Raw genomic sequence first — 20,808 nt, forward strand, 5'->3', positions numbered from 1 at the left:
CTCTAGGTTGAATCATTATAGCGAGAATTTTCTGGCAGTCTCTGAACAATATAAGATTCTACTGGGCTGGGAATGTATCTTGAGTGCCTTTTTGTGCTTTTTTTGTGATCTTTCAGTCCAGTTCTTTATTCTTCATGTGTTTTGGAACTCTTTGGCATTTTGGCTAATGGACCCATTCTCAGAATGATGTTTTTAAATAATCGAGGTTAGGGAAAATAAAGATGTATTTTTTTCTGCCCTGGTTCCTAGACACTCCAAAATTTACCCTTGAATGAACCCTTATAGCTGTCCTTGGGTCCTAGGTTATTAACCCTCAATCAAATCTAACCTTTCATTTTACAACAGAGTTTAAAGCGCTTTCCCAGGTTCACACAGGTGACTTTGACAATCAGCCTGAATTCAATGACAAATGTAGGATGCATTTAGATTCCTTTAGGAATGCCTTAGATTTCTTCAGGGGTGGGGGACCTGTGGCCTGGAGGCCACGTGTCCCCAAATCCTCAAGTGCAGCCCTTTGACTGAATCCAAACTTCAGGGATCAAATTCCCTTAATAAAAGGTTTTGTTCTGTAAAACTTGGACTCAGCCATAAGACTGCACTGAAGGACTGAGAAGGCCTCATGTAGCCTGCAGGCTGTAGGTTCCTCACCCCTGGTTTAGTTCATGATGGCCTAGATTTAGAACAAGAAGAGACTGCAGAAATGATGCAATCTAAACTCTTTTTTTTTTTTTTAATAATTGAGGAAATTGAAGTTGCCATTTAAAAATGGCCCGTTAGAACAATTCTGCCACTTTAAGGTGAACACGCAAATGCAACTTGGAGATGGAAAAAGAATGGAAATAGATACAGCAATCATATCCTCATATATTTAGAATACTGAAAGAAAAAGAAACGTTAATTTTCACATAGATACCCACAGCCTGTACAACTGAATTTTAGCAATACTCTCATGGAACCCTAACAGGATACAAGTTATACAAGCCCTGATCTAATTGTAATACAGGGTTTGAGCAGAACACAACAGGAAGTTAGCTAATGTCACTGTCTTTGTTTGCATAAACTGTTGCCAAGGGACATTAAAGTGCTAACTATGTATCTATGGATGTTATAGCCCAGCCTGTGTTTTTGGTTTGTTGTGCTGCAGGTGATAATGAGAAATCTGTCAAAGGAAGCTTATACATGTCCTCCTTAAAATTTCATGTCAGGATATTGAGTAAACTCTTACAGGCATTGATTATGTTGATCATTTTGGGCTAGGTTTCAAGTGGATTTTCCTTTCTTCTTTCCTTTGAGTGTCCTTTTCATCTAATAACTTTCCGCCCTTGGGTGCTGAATGACATTCTTATTTTTTTAAGCTTTTGTAAGAAAATAAAACCTTTGCCTTTTAAAGTTAGAGGTTTGAGGGGAAAAGACCTTCTTTTTTTGTTCTTTCTGATAAACACATTTAAATTGTAGAAGGCTGAATATAGTTTAGAAATTAAGAACCTACTTTTGACTACTTCTGAGAAAGGTGGTGATCTTATTTTCAACTTCACTTTTTAAATGTGATATCCTTGTAAAGCAGAGGCTCACTGTGTGTGTGTGTGTGTGTGTGTGTGTGTGTGTGTGTGTGTGGCGCTCTCTGCTATAAGATTAGTTTATGTTGTTTTACTATCACTTTTCTGTTTTGTACAAGGAAATTAAGGGGAAAAAAAAATTCTCCCTTCCCTGAGTGATGAAAAGAAAGCAGCACATGAATCCTCCAGACCACTGGAACATTGTATCACAAGCTATAGAACTGTATAGACCTCCTGATTGTATAGAAGAGCCCCTGTGTGGTGAAACTTCTGCTTTTGTCTTTACTGGTATTCCCAGTGTTTCGCACAGGGGCTGTTAGTTACTCACAAATGCTTGCTTGCTTACTTGATTACACACATAAAGTGTGATTATATTTGATTAAAAAAAGCCAACTAGATGTTACTCCCACATACCAAATCAGAGATGATCTGATTTCTACTTCAGTTTGCTCTCCTTGATCTGATAGTGTTTTCAGTTCTTCTGAGGCCTTGTAAACCTCCTGTTGTCAGTAATTAGACAAAATTCAGCTCTCGAACTGCCTGTTTTACTTAGAAAGGACACTGCCCCACTAGGATTAGGCTAGATGTCCTCTAAGGCCCTTCTAGCTCTGAAGCATTATCATCCTATGATCTGCTGAGGGCAAGAACTACATTTTGATCCAGTGGAAAGAGCACAGAGTCAGAAGTTCTGGGTTTGTTTCTCACTTTCTCTCCGTATTGTGCCTGTGAGCTTGGGCATGACATTGAAACACCATTATCCTTATCTGACAAATTCTAGTTTTGGTCTGAATGACTATGGATATTACTTCCTAATCTTAATTTTTAATTCTACTGAACCTGGGTGGGAGACAAAACTGCTGTTTTTTTGTGTATTTCAGATTCTTTGTTACCCAGATGCTCCTTCAAAAATAGGGACTCCCCCTCCCTCCTAATCAGACTACCATCTTAATTGTCATTCAGCAGAAAAATGAGTCAGTACTGTTCCACAAAATGATTTTCATAAGACCAGAGAGACCTCTTCAGATAAATACGTTTCGGGGAAAGCATTTACTATAGTTTCTTTTTTTAAAAATAAATTATGACTGTTCACAGCTCGACATGAAGCATTAAGTGTGACATGGTAGGTACCAGGGCTGTAATATTAAAGGATATCAAGATGTTGAAAACTAATTTTAAACCAAGGGAAGATTTGGGAGGCAGACATTGCACTCTGAAAACAATAGCAAGAGTACAAGACACCAAACAGGTGAAGGGAATACATTTTTATAGATGGTAAATTGACATTTTTGTAGGTTGAGGAATATAAATGACTTTTCCTTTTTTCCTTTATGATGGAGCGACTGCTTATGTTAGAAAAGGTAGATTGTCAATTGGCTTTACAAAATTATCCATCTCTTACATCAGGCGTAAAGTCTACAATCAGACTGTTAGGATCTGGAAGGACTTTAGAGATCCTTTCATCAATGCTCTTGCCCTGTCCCCTTAAAATTTGTGGGGGAAAATAGATAACTGAAGCTCAGAGAGGTAAGTGATTTGCCTGTGATCACACAGCTAGTTAGTGAAATCCCAGACTACAGCTCATGTCTCCTTTGCAGTTCTATGCTGTTTCACTAATATGACATCTCATCCTCATAGGATTAAGAGTATAAAATTAAACCTGCCGTTATTATTAGGATAATTCCTGATGCTCAGTGTTGAGCAATTCTTCCTAGCTCCTAAACGAATGTCTATTTATTTGTCAGTGATACTGATTAAAGTTTTCTAAAAACAAGCAACAAAACTGAAGTCTCTGTGTTTCCTAAACTACACCTGTCAGTAGGTATTTAAAAACAAAACAAAACAAAACGTTTTCTTCAGAGCTGTCAACATTGATTGATGGAGATGCAAGCTGATTATTTACTGATCTCTATGTATAAAAGAAGATAAATGAAAGCTTATTATCTTGTTACAAAGCATAGAATTCTGATTGACTTTTCAGCTTTAAGATGAGCAATAATGCATTTCTCATTTGAACCCTTCCGGATCCTGGCTCCACAGATAGCTCAGTGGAGCAGAATGAAACAGAGTGGTTAGTGCCTCAGGGACAGCAGTGTAAACACAGAAATGAAGTGGAAGAATTAAAATTTTGTAGGCCCAAGTTCTCAGCTTTTTTTTTTTATCAAACAGTAGATTTCCACCAACAGAATTACGGTGTGGGACAGTTGTTCCCACTTTATTCTTTCATTCTCTCTGCTCCTTTTTTTTTTTAACCAGTCTGACTGCTACTCTCTAACTGAATCATTATCCCTCTCACTCCTTCTAACTCTGAGTATTCCCCAAGGTTCTGTCATTGATGCTCTTCTTTCTTTATGCTTTCTTGGTAACCTCATCAGGTTCCATGATCTCTTTGTAGATGACTCATTGATCTACAAATCCAGTCTCATTCTCTCCCCCAAGCTTCAATTCTGCCTTTTGGACATTTCAGACTTGATGTCCCAGAGACATTTCAAACTTAACATGGCGCCCCACTTCAGCCTATCTTCCACTCAGTTGGCAAAGAGATCTTCCTACCTGTCTGACCATGACTATTCAGGAAACTGCAGCAGTTTGTTCTTTACCTCCAGGATCAAATATAAAACCTTCAAATATAATATATAAATATAAACAATATGAATATATTATATTAAAATGTAGAAATATATAATATATAAATACATCTATTACATTAAAATATATATAGAAATATATAATATATAAATATATCTATAATATGTATATATGTACATTTCTAATATATGTATTGTGTATGTATATATGTATGTACACACATGCGTGCATACGCACACACACCCCTTCACAGACTGTCCTTTTACTACTACTTTTTCTAATCTTCTTAACACTTTACTCTCATTCTCCTACTTTACAGTCAGGGGTGTGCTGGTAGATGTTTAAAAATTGGCTCTCCAGGGTGGAAAACTATATACTTCCAAGGTTAGTTTATATTACTGACTTTTTCTCTCTATCACTTTTTTTACATTTAGAAATCTAAAGCCGCAAAAACCCAAGCTCTGATTACAGCATCTGCAGATTTCTAAGGTGTAAGAGTTTATAGTGATCTTGCCATTGTCGTGATGGTGGCCTTCTTGCTGTTCCTCACACAGAACATTTCTTGACTTAGTACCTTTTCGTTGGCTGCCCCCCCATGCCTGGAAACTCCCTCCTCAGTTATAGCACAATGCCTGGCATAAATTACCTAATTTATGCTTGCTGATTGACTGAATTCATCTTTCTCTTATACACCCCTTCTTCCAGACTTCCTTATTTTGTTTGGACACTGCCATCCTTCTGGGCTTCCACATTTCTAACATCACCATTATCCTTGACTCTTCATTCTCAGTTACATCATACATCTAACTTTCTGCCAAATCATGTCACTTCTACCTCCACAGCATTTGTCACATATGATCCTGTCTCTCTAGTGTCACAGCTACCACTTAACCCAGAGCCTTATCACTTCTTGTCTAGATTATTGCAGTTGCCCACAGTGCTGCCAAAACTTCTTGAGAGTAGGGACTGTCTTTTGCCTTTCTGTTTAGACATTCTGCATAGTGCCTGCCCCATAGCAAACCCTTAATTGATGTTTATTGCTCGACTGACTGATATTCCTGAAATGCAGTTATGATGATGTTACTTTCTTATTCATTCAACTCCAGTGGCGCTATATTGCCTCTAACTGCAAATATAAACTCCTCCGTTTACTTTTAAAGTCCTTTACATCCTGACCCCAACCTGTCTTTTCATTTACATGGATGTTATTCCCCCTCCTGCATGCTGTGAATCAGTTAAACAGGTCTTCTCTCTCTTCTTAAAACAGGAAACCTCATTTCTTTTCTCCAATCCTTTGTATTAGCATTCTTCCAAACCTGAATATCACTCACTCCTCTTCACTCTGCCCCAAAGAATCTATCTTCCTTTGCAGCACCGCTCTAGCACCATGTCCATGAAGCCTTTCTGATTCTGTCTAAATTCTAATGCTCTCCCTCAAAACCTACGTGTGTTTAACTACTTTTTAATGTATATTCTTCTACGTTATCTCCCTTCTGGCAATATAAGCTCAAGAGGAGGGTTGCTCTTATTATATTTATCTATATATTCATATCTATAGCATCTGTCATAGACTGAATATATGCTTGATTGATTAACTGACTGAATCCTGTGAAACAACAGCATACGCCAAAATTATTCAGCTGCTGCCCATTCTACATTTTTTTGATAACAGTGTTTAAAGATAAATTATATGACGGAATGAAAAAAGCTTTGCTTTATAACTTGCGTGTACAAGGTGGTATTTGTCTGGTGAATTAATCCAAAGACACCCTAGAGATCAGTGAGGAGGATGAGTCTGAAGACTAAGTGTTAGCAGAAGCAGGAGGTTAAGGGTCTCCTTAGTATGAGCAGATGGACAAGATAACTTTCCAAGGAACAACAGCCTCACCAATAGCTTGTCCAGAGATTTGCATAGATTGACTAGGGAAAGGAAGGGTCATGGTGCTTAATGTAAGTGAAACAGAGTGCTCCGGTTATGGGCCTGAAGGGCATAGCATATTCAACACAGAAAATTAGGTAGATATGTAAGTAAGAGAAAAATCACAGAAAAATAATATCAGATATTCAATTGAATTGTCACAGAATGTGTACCTTCTACAGTTACATCGTGCCCATAGACATATCCCTGCCGACACCATGTGGCAATCTACATTCAAACAATCTACCATTGTTTGAAATGTTTAGGATCATAGTCTTCTTTCTCCTTCCATAGGAAAGGCAAAAGACAGTCCCTACTCTCAAGAAGGCTTGGCAGCACTGTGTAATGTGGAATGGAAGTTGTTTGTGGCCCTGTTTGGGGTTTTCTTGGCAAGGATTGTGAAGTGATCTTCCTTCTACAGATCATTTTATAGATTAGGAAGCTGAGGCAACCAGGGTTAAATGCCTTGCCAAGATTGTAAAAGCTAGTAAATGTCTGAGGCCAGATTTGAACTCGGGTTTTCCCTACTCCAAGCTGTGCATTCTATCCACCATGCCACCTAGGTGTCTTAGGCAAGGAGTATTTTCTACTAAAGCAGTACTAGCAAATCTCAATTAAATGTCTTGATAGCTACAGAAGATCAAGAAGAGGAAGATCTTGCCACCACAGTCCCTGACGCTGTCAAATGGTATATGATTTTTATCAGTGGAAATGGTATTAAAGAAGATGCATTACCTTCTGCTTTGTCATTGGGGCTTTTCCCTCTGATTGGCATCTGAAGCCTCCTATATGTGTTATCTATATAAGACTATACGTGATGTGAGCTCCTTGAGAATAAAGACTGTCTTGCTTTTCAGGTCTCTTTCCACCCTTAGTGCCGTAAGCATATAGTAAGCACTTAATAAATTCCTTTTCTTTCATTCATTCACTCACTATCACTGTGAGAAAGTGACTCCAGCTTCAGGAAGTGCCTTTGTCATCTCCACTTAAGATTGGCCAAGAAATTAGGCATAACAATTAATAGAGATTTCTCTCCAAACAAACTCAGGTGTGCACTATTTCCCTAAAGATAAGGCTGGCAGCTAAGTCCAAGCATTTGGATACTACAACAACCTCCTTCCCCCTGCTACATCCATTTCTCCCCTTCTGATATTTGTCCTTTGGCAGCTACTGACAAAATGGGCATTATGTTTGTTGGACAAAAGCTTTTATTGCTTTGGGATGAGCTGATCCATCACAGATGGGATATGACATTCAGCTTTCTTCTTCTTGCTTTTGTTTTCCCATGCTGCTAACTGTTAGCATGTTAAGTATGTGCTATTTGGACCTTTTAGAACTTCCAGAGTTTAGGGTATAGGTTAGGGCTCCATAAGGGATATTGAAGGTGGGTAAATTTAACAGTCTTGTCATGCTTCTTCTCCATGCCATTCTTTCTGCCCTGCCTTGCCCTACACACACAGTATTTAAAAAGAAGTAATAAGAACCAAAAAACTTTGTGCCTTGTACCATTGTGTGATCTGTAACATAGTAGAGAAGTCAGTGGATTCTTATGGATTGATTTTTTTTTTTTCCAAAATCTCCAAGATACAGGTCTTTAAAGGGTTGATCCAGTTTTTGAGGCCCCTATCAATTGGAGCAGCGAGGTGGTGCAGTGGATGGAGGAGTACCTGACCTAGAGTCAGGAAAATTCATCTTCCTGAGTTCAAACCTGGCCTCAAACACTGCTATGTAGCACAGTGGATAAAGCATTGGACTTGGGATCAGGAAAACTTGTCATCATGAGGTCAAATCCATACTCAGACATGGTGTGACCCTAGGCAAGTCATGGAACCATGTCTGCCTCAGTTTCCTCATATGTGAACTGAAGTGCAGAAGGAAATGACAAACCACTCCAATATCTTTGCCAGAAAAAACCCAAATTGTGTTATAAAGAGTCAGCAATGATTGAAAAATGACCAGCAAGAAAAAGGATACGTGGTTTAGGGAACATTGCTGTACCGACTTAGACTTAAATGACTGAACGACAACAAAGCAACAACAAGAGGGAGGAAGCATGAAAAAAAGCAAAAAAAGGCCTTAAAAAAGTGATAATTGGACTTTTTTCAAAATATGGTAAAACTTTTTTTAACTTTCTAATATGATGCTAATTAATAAGAAATAGTTAACTTCTGTTTCCAGATTTTTGTAAAAGCAGATTATTGGACAATTTAATTTCTAATACTCTTTTCACCTTTCTATACTATGATCCTATCATGTTCCATTTGAGTAGCATCCCAGTTGAAACTATATGGGGTGAGACCATTCAAATACTCTTGTCATATAGTTCAATGGTAATATTTCCTTACTGACTTTATCTGAGGCCCCTCTTATGGTTGAAGCTGGCCAAATGCTCCTCCTGCCTCCCCTTCCCCTCAATGGCCCTCTCAGGGTAATTGACCCATAGACTATTTTCTGTGTTCCTGGCCTCACAAAAATTTTTAAAAGTTTTTGCTGTGTGTGTGTGTGTGTGTGTGTGTGTGTGTGTGTGTATAGATAAAAAGATTTCTTTTTGGTTTATGTACTCTTTCTTATTAATAATTGCCTATAAATATACTAGAAATAAGATACTTCATCTTAGATTCTGAAAGGTTTTTCTAAATGGCAATTCATTATGCCTTTCAATACTCCTGTGAGCCAAGTAAATTGTCCTTATTCCTATTTCAAATAGTTTAAAATTAAATGAAATGTTTGAAATGGAAGTTTTTTTTTTCCTCCATGTTTTGTCTTATAGCGTGGAAACCTTGGATATTACTTAACGATGTCATGATATAATCGCACTCTGGGAGTTGTGATTGGAACTGGCACTCTGGGAGTCCTGTCTTGGGCTGGGTCTTGCATGTTGTCCAGTAAATGCCAAGATTCAGTAACTCAAGACACATAACCAAAGCTTGAACTTTTCCTTGGCTATACAGATAAGGAGAGGGATTCAACTTGGGATTTCACTGGAACTCCCTCTACAAATCTAGGTTAGCACCTTTTCCGTAACTTTCTGTAAGTATTGGAGAGTTGCCTGGAGCAGAGGTATCAAACAGCCAGCTCACAATATTCCCTAGGATCCCTATTCAAACCAGGTTAAAAATATGATTATTTAACAAAGTAAATGGAAACACAACAGAACACAGATAATGTTAATTTGTGGTTTTCTGAGTCAGTGTGTGGCTCACAAGGATCTTTATGTATGGTTTAGTGTGGGCGCCTGTGTGAGATCCCTGTTTGGAGTTTGACATCACTGACCTAGGGCAATGATCAGCTAGGCTGGACTTGCCTGTCACAGAGCCATTATATGTTAAAAGATAGAGTTCTTCTTGCCATGAAGGCCAGAACCTCATCAAATAAGCTATACTCTTTCTCTTTCATAGCATTGATTTTTCAATCCCAAGAACACCCTTAGTCTCACTGGGGGGAAAAACCTGCTGTCTCGATTAAGAATTAATGGCTTAGAAAACCATATCTTTGACAGAAATATTAGGCAACATGGCAATATTCCATACTTTCTCTACCATTCTCTTCCTTTCAGCTGAGAATATGAGTAAGGACTTTTTTTATGAATTGATACTGCTTCCTGCCTATGCCTTTACTTTTTTTTTTCTTCAGTGGAATTTCTGCTAGTACCAGCAGACCTCAGCTATTCCTCTTGATACACACACACACACACAGACACACACATACATACACACACACACACTCACTTTCATGTTCTGACTTTGGATCCACTTGGTTGCCGCTCATTCTCTATCACCACCCAACTTAGTACTGTCTTTTTGAGCTAGAAATTGTGTTCTTAACTTTTTTTTGTGTACCATGGGCTTCTTTGGTGATCTATCACAGTTTATAGATCCCCTTTCAGAATAATAGCTTAAATGCCTAAAATAAAATATATGGGATTATGAAGAAAACCAATTATATTGAATTTGTTCCTCTCTCCCTCCCATGTGTGCGTGTGTGTGTGTGTGTGTGTGTGTGTGTGTATGAGTGTGTGTATTTTTATTAAGGGAATTTGTTCTGTGAAATTTGGAGTCAGTCAAAGGGCTACACTTGTGGACCTAAAGGGCCCCACCCCTGTTGCAGTCTATAGTCTGAAAATAAGAGATGGAGATGAACAGCTTAAGTAAAATACTGGTTCGTAACCAACCTTGGAAAAGCTACCTCTTTCTCAAGGACTGTAGTCAAGAAATGGGGGACAATGTAGAAGAGTTTTGGGTTGTATAGTGGAGAAGAAGGAACTCCTAGGATATGATCCTTTTATCAAAAAACCAGGAGGTAGCTTGTTCCACTGAGAGGAACAATTCCAAAAAGCCACTGTGATGACTTGTAGTAAAATCAGGGAAGAATAAGAGGATCACAGTGAGGTCTCATTATCCAGTATCATCTTTGCATCGTACCATTAGGTCATTTTACAGAATATGACAATGAGCACAGGAAGGTCTAGTGATTTGTTCAATATCACATAGCTAGAAAGTTTATAAAGAAGAACAGAACTAAAAGTTCTGGGGAAATTACATAGCTATAAACTGGTGTAGAAGAGGCTAGGTACTGGAATGATCCAAAAGCTGAAACTAAATTTGTGAAGTTTTTTGATATTAAGTTTTCTAAATCCCCGAGGTATGAGACACTCTCTTGAAGACTACTGGCTTGAAGTACCAACTGTTCTAGGTGAATTAGAACTAAGCCTTCTACTTAACCTTATAGAAAATGATAGAGAAGGAATAATTGAAAGTATTTAAGGATTAGTGTAAAAATCACCATATTGTACCCAGGTGTTTATTTCCTTAAATATTTTCTCAAGTGATGTTTCTTTTTAATATGCTAGAAAGCAAAATATTTACTATTTGTGCTTAGACGTTATAATAGCTCTATTTGTACAAAGCAAGGAAAGCATGTTAATTTCTCATCAGTGGGATACTTGACTATTCTGATTATGGAACTATAGCCAATATGGTCTTGGTGACAGTAGTAGCCTTGTAACAGTCTCTTGAAGGCTTGACCTGAAAACATAAACCTATAAAGTGACAATGGTTGGACAAGACCATTACAGGTAGAAGGAATTTTCCTGTGAATAAGAGCAGACACATGACAATAATATAATTCTTGTATAGTGCATGTGGTATGGTTGTTTACTAAGAAGAGGGAATGTATAGAAGGGAGTGGTATTAGATGAGCCTAGAGAACTTGTACCAACTTGCAGGTCTTTCTTCTTGGCTGAGGAGTTTGAATTTGACCAAGTAGGAAATGTCACCATTGAAAGGTGACAGCATAGTGACATAGCTAAAGTTTTGCATGGGAGAAATTCAGTCCAATACTGTACATGATAAACTACAGTGGCAAAGAGTGTAGTGGGGAGGGAGGCCAGCTTTGGAGGGAACATCCAGGCAAATGCTAACAAAGATTTCTACTAGAGTGGTGGTAATGGGTACTGAGAGGACAGGACAGATGTAAGAGATAATGAGAAAGCAGATTCTGCAAGACTTCACTGAATATGAGAAGTGAGCCAGATTGATTTAGAAAAACCTACTCTAGATGGACAATCTACTTTCTGGAATGAAATAAGAACAAGGTACAGGGGTATCTTGTCTTTGTAATAGAAGTGTTCCTGAAAAGTGTGTGGGTTAATTCAATTTTATATATACTAAAGAAATAAACTATTTAAAGTTATCCTACTTAGGCAGACTCTGAAAGTAGAGTTTAAGTAGAGATCTGTCATCCTCAGTTTACCCAGGAAGATGCCCAGAGACACATTAGGTGGAAAAATATATCTGAGGCATATCCCAGTTATTCTGACTGGTGTTGTTGGTCAAATATGACTCTTAGTGATTCAGTTTTGAGGTTTGGGGCACCATAATATGTTGGGTAGTGCTTTGGACTCAGTTTCCATTTCTGTCTTTAACAGTTTTGAACTAACCATCTAACCTTAGGGAAGTTACTTTCCCTCACCAAAGTCTGATTCCATTATCTGTAAAATGGGGATAATAAGTCTTGCTCTTTTTCACAGGATTGTGATATGAAATATTCATGTGAAAGTGCTACAAATCCCTCTATAGTTTGTAAAGCAATGTGGTTTTTATGATTATAATTATGCTGTACTGGAGTATGTGATCACTTATGCTGATGCCTAGCTATGTATGCTAACTGACAACTGGCTTACTTGGTAAGGGTAAATTGCAAATAAGTAAACAGAAGGCCAGCCAGGAAGAGACACAGTGCTTGGGTAGCCAAAGTCGCTCAGCTGTGAGCTAAGCCTAGACTGGCAACAGAGATGGGGGACCAGGTGATATATTGCTTCTTGGATATTTGGGAAGAGAATCTTGACTTGGACCAAGAACAGCAGTAGTTTGGAGCTTGAAAGAGAAATAGTGAGTTCATCAGGAGTCAGGGCAAAAAGACTTGGGCCAGGAAAGGGCTGAACAGAGATATCTATTTCCTAAAGTGGGCAAAGCTGCCCTCAGAATTTGTCCTATATTCCTATTTTTTTCTAATATGGCACAGTTTGAATTTATCATTCCTTGTTAGCCATACTATGGCAGTTTCTGTGGTGCTTAAAAGTACTATCATGAGACTATGTTGAGTATTTAGTGTGTAAACAACTTGAGGGCAGGGACTCTTTTGCCTTTTTAAATTTTTATTGTATCGCCAGTGCGTAGCATAGTATCTGGTACATTTGCTGTCAGTTAAGTCAGTTCAGTTTTGTCTGACTTTTCAGGACTCCATTTGGGGTTTTCTTGGTAGAGATACTACAGTGGTTTGTCGTTTTCTTCTGCAGATCATTTTGCAGATGAGGACACTGAGGCAAACAGTGTGTTTGTTGACTTGTGACTTGCCTAGGGTCACACAGTTAGTAAGTGTCTGAGACTGGATTTGAACTTGAATCTTCCTGATACCAAGCCCTAGCTCTATCCATTCTGCTACCTAGCTGCCATCTGGCACATAGTAGGTGCTTAAATAAATGTTTATTAAATTGTATTGTAAGGGGCAAGAGATTATAAATTTATAACTTGGAAGGAGCTTTGGAGGCCACCAAGTCCTACAGATAAGGTAAAAAAGGATCAGCAAGTTTAAGTGACTTGCTCATGGTTCTACAGCTATTAAATGTCTAAGGTGGGATTTTGGATTACAGTCTGAAGCCTTACGCTTTCTGTTCTCAAGGTAATGGCCACACCTCAGTGAGAACAGAGTTTGCTGTGCCAGCACAATGTTTTGGATTTTTGTTTTCTTTCGTTTAGCTAAATTTCCTTTTTGTCCATTTAAAGTCAGCACTGCTTAACAGACACATTGTGTGATGACTAAGTTTGACTTAGCTCTTCTTGGTAATACAAGGATCTAAGACAACTCCAAAAGACTCATGAGGAAAAATGCTGTCCACATCCAGAAAAGGAACTATGGAGTCTGAATGCAGATCTAAGCATATTATTTGTTCTCTCTTTTTTTTGTTTGTTTCTTCTTTCCTGTGGTTTCTCCCGTTGGTTCTAATTCTTCTTTACAACATGACTAATGTGAAAATAGTTTTAATATGAATATATATGATAGATTAAATATGAATGTATATGAAATGTGAATATATATATGTGTATATATATATATATATATAGGTTTAATATGAATGTATATGTAGAGCCTATATAAACTTATATGCCATCTTGGGTGGAGGGAGGGGAGAAATTAGGAGAATATTTGTAACTCAAGATCAGTGAATGTTGAAAAGTATAAGTAAATAAATATGATAATTTTTTATAATTAAGATTTTTTTTATTTTTTATAATTAAGATTTTTTATTTTTCATTTACAACACTCAGTTCCACATAATTTTGAGTTCCAGATTTTCTTCCCCCCCCCTCCTCCCCAAGACAGCATGGAATCTGATATATCTTCTACATATCACTTTGCATTGAACTTATTTATACAGTAGTCAAGTTGTAAAGAAGAATTATGACCAATGGAATGAGTCATGAGAAAGAAGAAACAAAACCAAAAAAACAAAAAACAAAAACAAAAGAGAAAAAATAAGAAAAAAGAAAAACCAAGGGGAAAAAATGGAGAGCATACAGTGTGCCTCAATCTGCATTCAGACTTCATAGTTCTTCCTCTGGATGTAGATAGCTGTCTCCATAATGAGTCCTTTGGAGTTGTCTTTGAACCTTGTATTGCTGAGAAGGGCAAAGTCTATCAGGGTTAGTCATCACAGAATCCATATATCTGTGGTTGTGTATAATGTTCTCCTGGTTCTGCTCCGCTCACTCAGCATTATATCATGTAGGTTTTTCCAGGTTGTTATGAAGTCCGTATCTTCCCCATTTCTTATAGCACAATAGTATTCCATTACTTTCATATACCACAACTTGTTCAGCCATTCCCCAATTGATGGGCATCCCCTTGATTTCCAATTCTTAGCTACCACAAAAAGAGCCTCTATAAATATTTTTGTGCATATGGGTCCTTTTCCCACTTGTGTGATCTCTTTGGGATACAACCCTAGAAGTTTTTGAAAAATTCAGCATTGCTGATTGAGTAGTATACTGCTAGTATTTTCCTGCTTTCATTATTTTTTTTATAAATATAATGTATTAATGTTGCATATATTTGTATATACTTTTATATTTACATATTGTTTCCCAAAATAGAATGTAATGTCCTTGAAGACAGAATCTGTTTGAGTTTACCCAAATGCGTAGCACAATGCCTGTAACATAGACTTTTAATCAAACATTATTGGTGACTTGATTGTTCTCAAGAACACATTTAAAATTTTTTTACTTGTTTTGGGAAGTGAGTTAATTGTTTAGTAAAAGATGGCATTGACTTGAGACTTGACTATTTGCTTATCAGTTAGATTTTTGAATCAGCCTCAGTGCTCACATATGTTTGTTGATGGGGGATGGAGGAGGTGCATGGCAGATGGGAATGTTGAATTGCAAGCATTTTATGAAGGAATTTTAATTATTAACAGTTTAAGGTCAGATAAATGCATGTAATGGCTAACTTTCAACTATTCAGAACCAGATGGAGATTGAGTTCCAAAGATAATTATGTTCATAATTAGTTTTCGCTCCCCTTGAAATAACAATCCAGATTTCATAGTAAAATAAAGGCTAGCAAACAGATCGTCACCCTTTCTTGTAGCTGTAGTCACAACCTTGCTCTCCCGCATATGCCATTAGGGTGATGTTCCACAAAGAAGTGGCCAGGTAGCATCGGTATAAACAGTCCATATCCTGATAGTCATTTGAGACTCTCAGAAATCCCCTTAAGTCAAGAATAGTTAGGATTATCCTGTTTTAGATCTCACTACAGCATCAGTGATGAAATCAGTTAGCAGCAATATGTTAGTTGTTACTACTGATTCAGCAGCTGGATTGCTTGATCCACTTGTATGAGTTTTATGTGGTCTACACATTCCTGTTTGTTAGACTTCTTAAGCATGTGAGTTTTCTGCCTCAATCAGTAGTATCATGTACAATAAAGGGAAAAACACCATCGGGCTATGACTCTTAGATGAAAAGCAAGTGACATTTTAAAAAAAAAAATACCCTTGAGAGAGCCTAGGAAATGTTTCATGGATGTTTTTATTTCTCTCAGTTCAATATCTGTAATAACAATAGAAGCAAGTTGGTTCATATGCCTCAAAAAGTAAAACTAGTCCTGCAAAATGTCACCCCACAAAATATGAGTAAGATTGTAGCTGATTGCAGCAGATGATGCAAGTTGGTCATTAATTGGCAGCACCATTAGGTTTTTTTAACCAAATTTTCAAGTCAGAAAGGATAAGTATGCACTAAAACTATGTTCAACATATTCCTACCTGACACTGAAAGGTATAGAAATATCTCAGTTTTTTAAATCAGTTTTTGCTATTTGTCTTAAAGCTGTTTTTCAATATGCTATGTATAAAATAACTGACCATGGAAGTTACATCATTTTGACAAGTATGCAAGTTTTTTTACTGTACAAGTCAATGCTAATTTTATAGTAAGAAGGATAACAGTTGTAGTAACTGCTATTCATTAGAGCCTGGGGCATCTGAAATCATGACAGAATGAATGGATCCTTGAGGCTGATGCATGAAAGTATATCCAAAAAAATCTAAGAATTCAGCATGAAAGTAGCCTCAGCTATGGTCCCTGCTGTTGTGCTCAGTTCCATGACCAGCACAGTATTTTTATTCATTTTTAAAATTAGGTATGCCACCAACATTTTTATGCTGCATGAACAGTAGTCATTTTTCAAAATTTAATAGTCCTTAAAAAACCACACTCTTGCTGTATGCCACATAACATTTTGGAGACTATTTGCTTGACAGACTTTAGTTTTTAAATCCCTGCGCACTTATACAAGCGTACAACATTTGAAATTGGTAAACGTATTTCCCCTCCCCCTTTTAAGTATAATTCAACAGAGGCAAAAACAATATTTTATACTTTCTTTTTTAAAAAGTATTACAAAATTATTTTGAGTGCAAGACTTATGTTGAGGTTCAGAATGACAGGGTTTTATAAAATAATGAAGAATCCCATAATCCTACCAATCCATCCTATTCATTCAATGTATTTTGTGATGTTGTCTGCCTGTATTTTGTTTCTTAATAATTACAGCTGATGTTTGTAAGTTGATATACATGTATTTTTTATTCTTTTGAGCCTCACATTGACCATGTGAGGTAGCCACACTTTTTCAGATGAGGAAACAGTGGTCACATATCTAGTTAAGTGTCAGGGGTAGGATTTGAACTCAGCTCTTCAAGACTTGTAGTCCACAAGTATGCCACATTGTTTCTGTAAACCACTTTGGATAGAATGAAGAAAATCAATGTGTTTCATAATTAATATTTCAGGTCCTTTATGACCTTTTTTTAATTGACAAGTGTTGAAAATGTTAATGTGTTTAGGTTAAGTATTTTTTGTTGCTAAAATGGCTGGAACATGTATCTATTTAAATTGAATTTTGAGAATAATAGTAGTTTCAAAGAAATGACAATGATCTATCTGTATTATCCAAACTTGGAGTCTCTGTACTTTGGTGATACCTTTGATTTCACCAGGATAGGGCTCACCGTGAGCCTCTCTCAAAACAATTTTGCGCTTTTTCTAAAATTTATTATCTGAGATAATTGCCTTTTGTTGGCACAATTTCCTATGAAGAACATTGGCCTAGTAATAAACAGATGACCTGTGTGTTACTTCTAGCTCTACCACTTACCAGTCCCTTAACTTCTTTGAGGCTTCACTTCCTCATTCCCAAAAGCGAGGACGGACGCCAACCTTTTCTATTGTTGTTGTGGTATTGTTGTGATCATCACTGAAGGTTTATTTGTGAACTGGAACACAGTTTATAAATGGTAGTTTACCATAATCTTTCAAGCTACTCCCCTTCACACACCAAATAAAATTAACCTCTGCCCTGAAAGCACTCCATGTGCTTTCTTACCTCTTTTCTTCTGCTCATGTTATTCGTTGCTCTTGGAATTTTCTCCCTCCCTCCCTCTCTTCATCTGTTTATATCTCACCCATATACTAAAGCCCCACTCAAAGGCTAAAACTCTTTCACGAATCATTACTAGATCCTCAGTATAAACTTTTCCTTTTCCTTCTGACCCTCTATGCTTCACAATTCTTTTAGCATTCACATAGCATGACTCATAGCTACCATGCAGTATTTTATATGGCTTTATCTTACCTCCTTATTAGATTGTTAGCTTGTCTAAGTATTGTATCCCACTCATCATGAAGCATACTTAATATAATATAGTAGGCACTTTTTGCAAATAGTTTTATAGGGTGGGTGTTTGTCCCTAGGGTAGCTCGGGGAAACATCAAAACCACACTCATATAGGAACTTGGTTAATAGGCTTTGAAACTAGATCAAATGAATACCTTGGGCCCTCTTATCACCCGAGTCTTCCAACTCCTTGGCAAAGATGAACACAGATTAGTGGGAATGTCTGTGCTCTTTTAAGAATATAAAGACAACATGCAGGCTTTGGCTCAAAAGGAGATATTCCAGTTCACACAAAAATCTAATCAAAGAAAGAACCTTAGATATACCAGAAGAGTAGCTCCAGGTAGAGCATCCAAACTTTAAAATCATATAGAATTTCAGCCTTGTAATATGTCAGTGATTGCGGGGTGGGGTTGGGGAATTGCATTAACAAGATCTCACCAACATCAGACCTTTTCCCCATGCTGTGTCGAGGTGGAGGCAGTGGTGAATGCCCTGCTTCCAGACCTGTTGTGCAGTGTCACCATTGGTTTCTTGGGAACTAGCTTACAATTTAAGGCTATTTATATGATAGCTAACATATACTTCCTTGAGACTTGGGAATTTTTTCAGCCTTTCTTATCAGCTATATAACCAACACACTACTGACATAGACCTAGATGATTCTCAGGTTAGGCATTCTGCACAGAGTTTTTTGTTTTAAAATTTTTGTCTGTGCACTTCAGCTTTTGATGTTTTTGAACTATTTGGCTCTAGAATCTGGAGACAGAGCAGTCAATATGTGCCATATCCTTAAATGGCATTATATTTATATATAATGTGCAATTTTGTATGATATATTTGTATGATATATTATGTCACATACAATATATTAATATAAACCACATATAATACAATTTACATTATCTATAGTGGCATTAGATCATATTTAAATATTGTCATTTTTCTTTGCCACTGGAAACTCCTATCATGTGGAAACTTTTTTTTTTAACTTTCTTAGAAATGTAGAAGTTTTCATCTCATTCTAGGGTCACCAGTTCCTTTTTTTTTTGAGTCAGATGTTAAGATTTTTTCCTTCTACCAATCATCTTAAGCCTTTCTGGAAGTTTTACACTTAATTTTCATTCCACTAAAAAGAGCAAACATATTCCTTCTGAGTAATAACATAAGTACCAAAAAGCACCCCAGTTGTCACCGAATCTTACCCACTGTAACAAAAAAAAAACCAGAAAAAACAGAGGGACCATGTGCTTATTCTCGAGTGCACACACACACACACACACACACTCACCAGGAAAAGCTTTGACCTTTGCCTCAGCCTCAGAATACATATGTGCTGGATTGAATTCTCTATCACCAATTGCTGAACATGGACATATCCTGTAGGTGGCTTAGGCAGAAGCAGGTTACTTACGTCAAGCAGTAGGCAGAGCTAGTAAAGACAGCATGGCAGAGTTTATCATCAGGCAACTTACCTGTAATACATTATCCAGATGTGACAGGTTTCTGAAGCCAGCACACTGCCTATAAATAAAGCACAATTGTTTGTGATTAGGTGTTGATGGTTGAGTGTTTGTTGCACAACTGAAGTTAACCCAGGGACTTGACATGAGACCTTCTATGGATGAGCTTTTGTATTTTGAGTAGCTCAAACTTAACTGATACTCCCTGAGAGGCTGATCAGGATTCTCTGGGCATAGACTAGTTGCTCATTTTTTAATTACAATTCTGTGTGACTCTTAAAAACAAACAAACAAAAAACCCTCCTGTATATTGCTAAAAGGTGTGCGAATTAGAGTAGTGGACAGGGTGCTTTTAATTTGGAGCCAGAAAGTTCTGGGTTTAAATCCCATCTCAGAAACTTCCTAGCTATTTGATCCCTTGGCAATTTACTAAACTGTTCTATGCCTCAGTGTTCTCATCTGTAAAATGAGAGGTTTGCACTTGAAGGGACTCTAATGTCCATTCCACCTATTAATCTGTGATCCTCCCAACTAGAAGCATTAGGTTAGAGCTAGGTAAAAGCATGAGCCCATATACTTCTTTTTCAAAATGCAGAAAGTGAGGCATGGTGAGATGAAGTGATTTGTTTATAGCCATGTGGCTAGTTAGTGGGACATGGGCTCCTGATCCATAGGGCAGTGATCCTGATTGAGCTATGACGTGGTTTGAGAGACCATGAAGTCAGAATACCTCATTCACAAAAAAAAGGCAAATGGTCTTTATTTACCTTGGGCATTTCTTCTAACAGGGGACTAAATAGGTTATTTCCACCGTTATAAATCAGAGCATCATATCATATCCTTAGAGCTGGAGAAGATCTCACAGGAAATCCCATCCAGCCTTTTCATTTGAGGCATTAAAGCTTGTGAAGGATTCCCCAGGTGTCTGTGAGCCCATAGTAGACAACTGATGAGATGGAAGGGAACAGAGGTGTCAAACACACTGCTGCCACCTGTGGACCAACATTCCAGAGTGCTGTGGGAACACGATTAAAATATAATGGGGAAGCATTGAACAAAATAAATAAAAATGCAATAAAACATAGATATTATTACATGTTAAAACTAAATCTCTGTGCTACCACAGGGATTCTTATGCATAGATTAGTGGCTCCAGTTTGTCTTTGTTTGACACCATTGATCGTAGAGCCCAGTCCTGAGCTGGGGGAAGGATGTGTGTGGGGAAGGAAACAAGTATTTATTTACCACCTACTTACTATGTCCTTGGCACTGTATTTAGTGCCTTACAAATATTGTATAAAATTGTTTGATCCTCAAGACAAGTCTTGGGGTAGGAATTATTACTATCCCTATTTAAAAGTTCAAGATAATAAGGTGGACAGGACTAATTGACTTGCCCTGGGGTCATATAACTATTAAATGTCCTAGGGCAGATTTGAACTCAGGTGATCCAGACTAATGCTCTATTCACTGTGACACCTAGCTGCTTCTAGACCATTTCCTTTCTACTGAGAAGCAGAAAGTATTTGGGAATTCTCTTGAC

At 37.5% G+C, this 20,808-nt stretch overlaps 1 protein-coding gene across 1 annotated transcript in view; it reads left to right on the forward strand.

Annotated features, from left to right (window-relative positions):
• The first annotated feature begins 1,732 nt into the window (after positions 1 to 1,732).
• LOC118850966 (thiamin pyrophosphokinase 1-like) overlaps positions 1,733 to 20,808 on the forward strand; it is a 329,782-nt gene continuing 310,706 nt past the window's right edge. Inside the window, exon 1 of the mRNA XM_036760571.1 lies at positions 1,733 to 1,871. Within this exon, the coding sequence (XP_036616466.1) occupies positions 1,733 to 1,871 (139 nt within the window). The remainder of the gene's footprint in view (positions 1,872 to 20,808) is intronic.

The sequence above is a fragment of the Trichosurus vulpecula genome, chromosome 5 (genome assembly GCF_011100635.1).
Source record: "Trichosurus vulpecula isolate mTriVul1 chromosome 5, mTriVul1.pri, whole genome shotgun sequence".
Lineage (NCBI taxonomy): Eukaryota > Metazoa > Chordata > Mammalia > Diprotodontia > Phalangeridae > Trichosurus > Trichosurus vulpecula.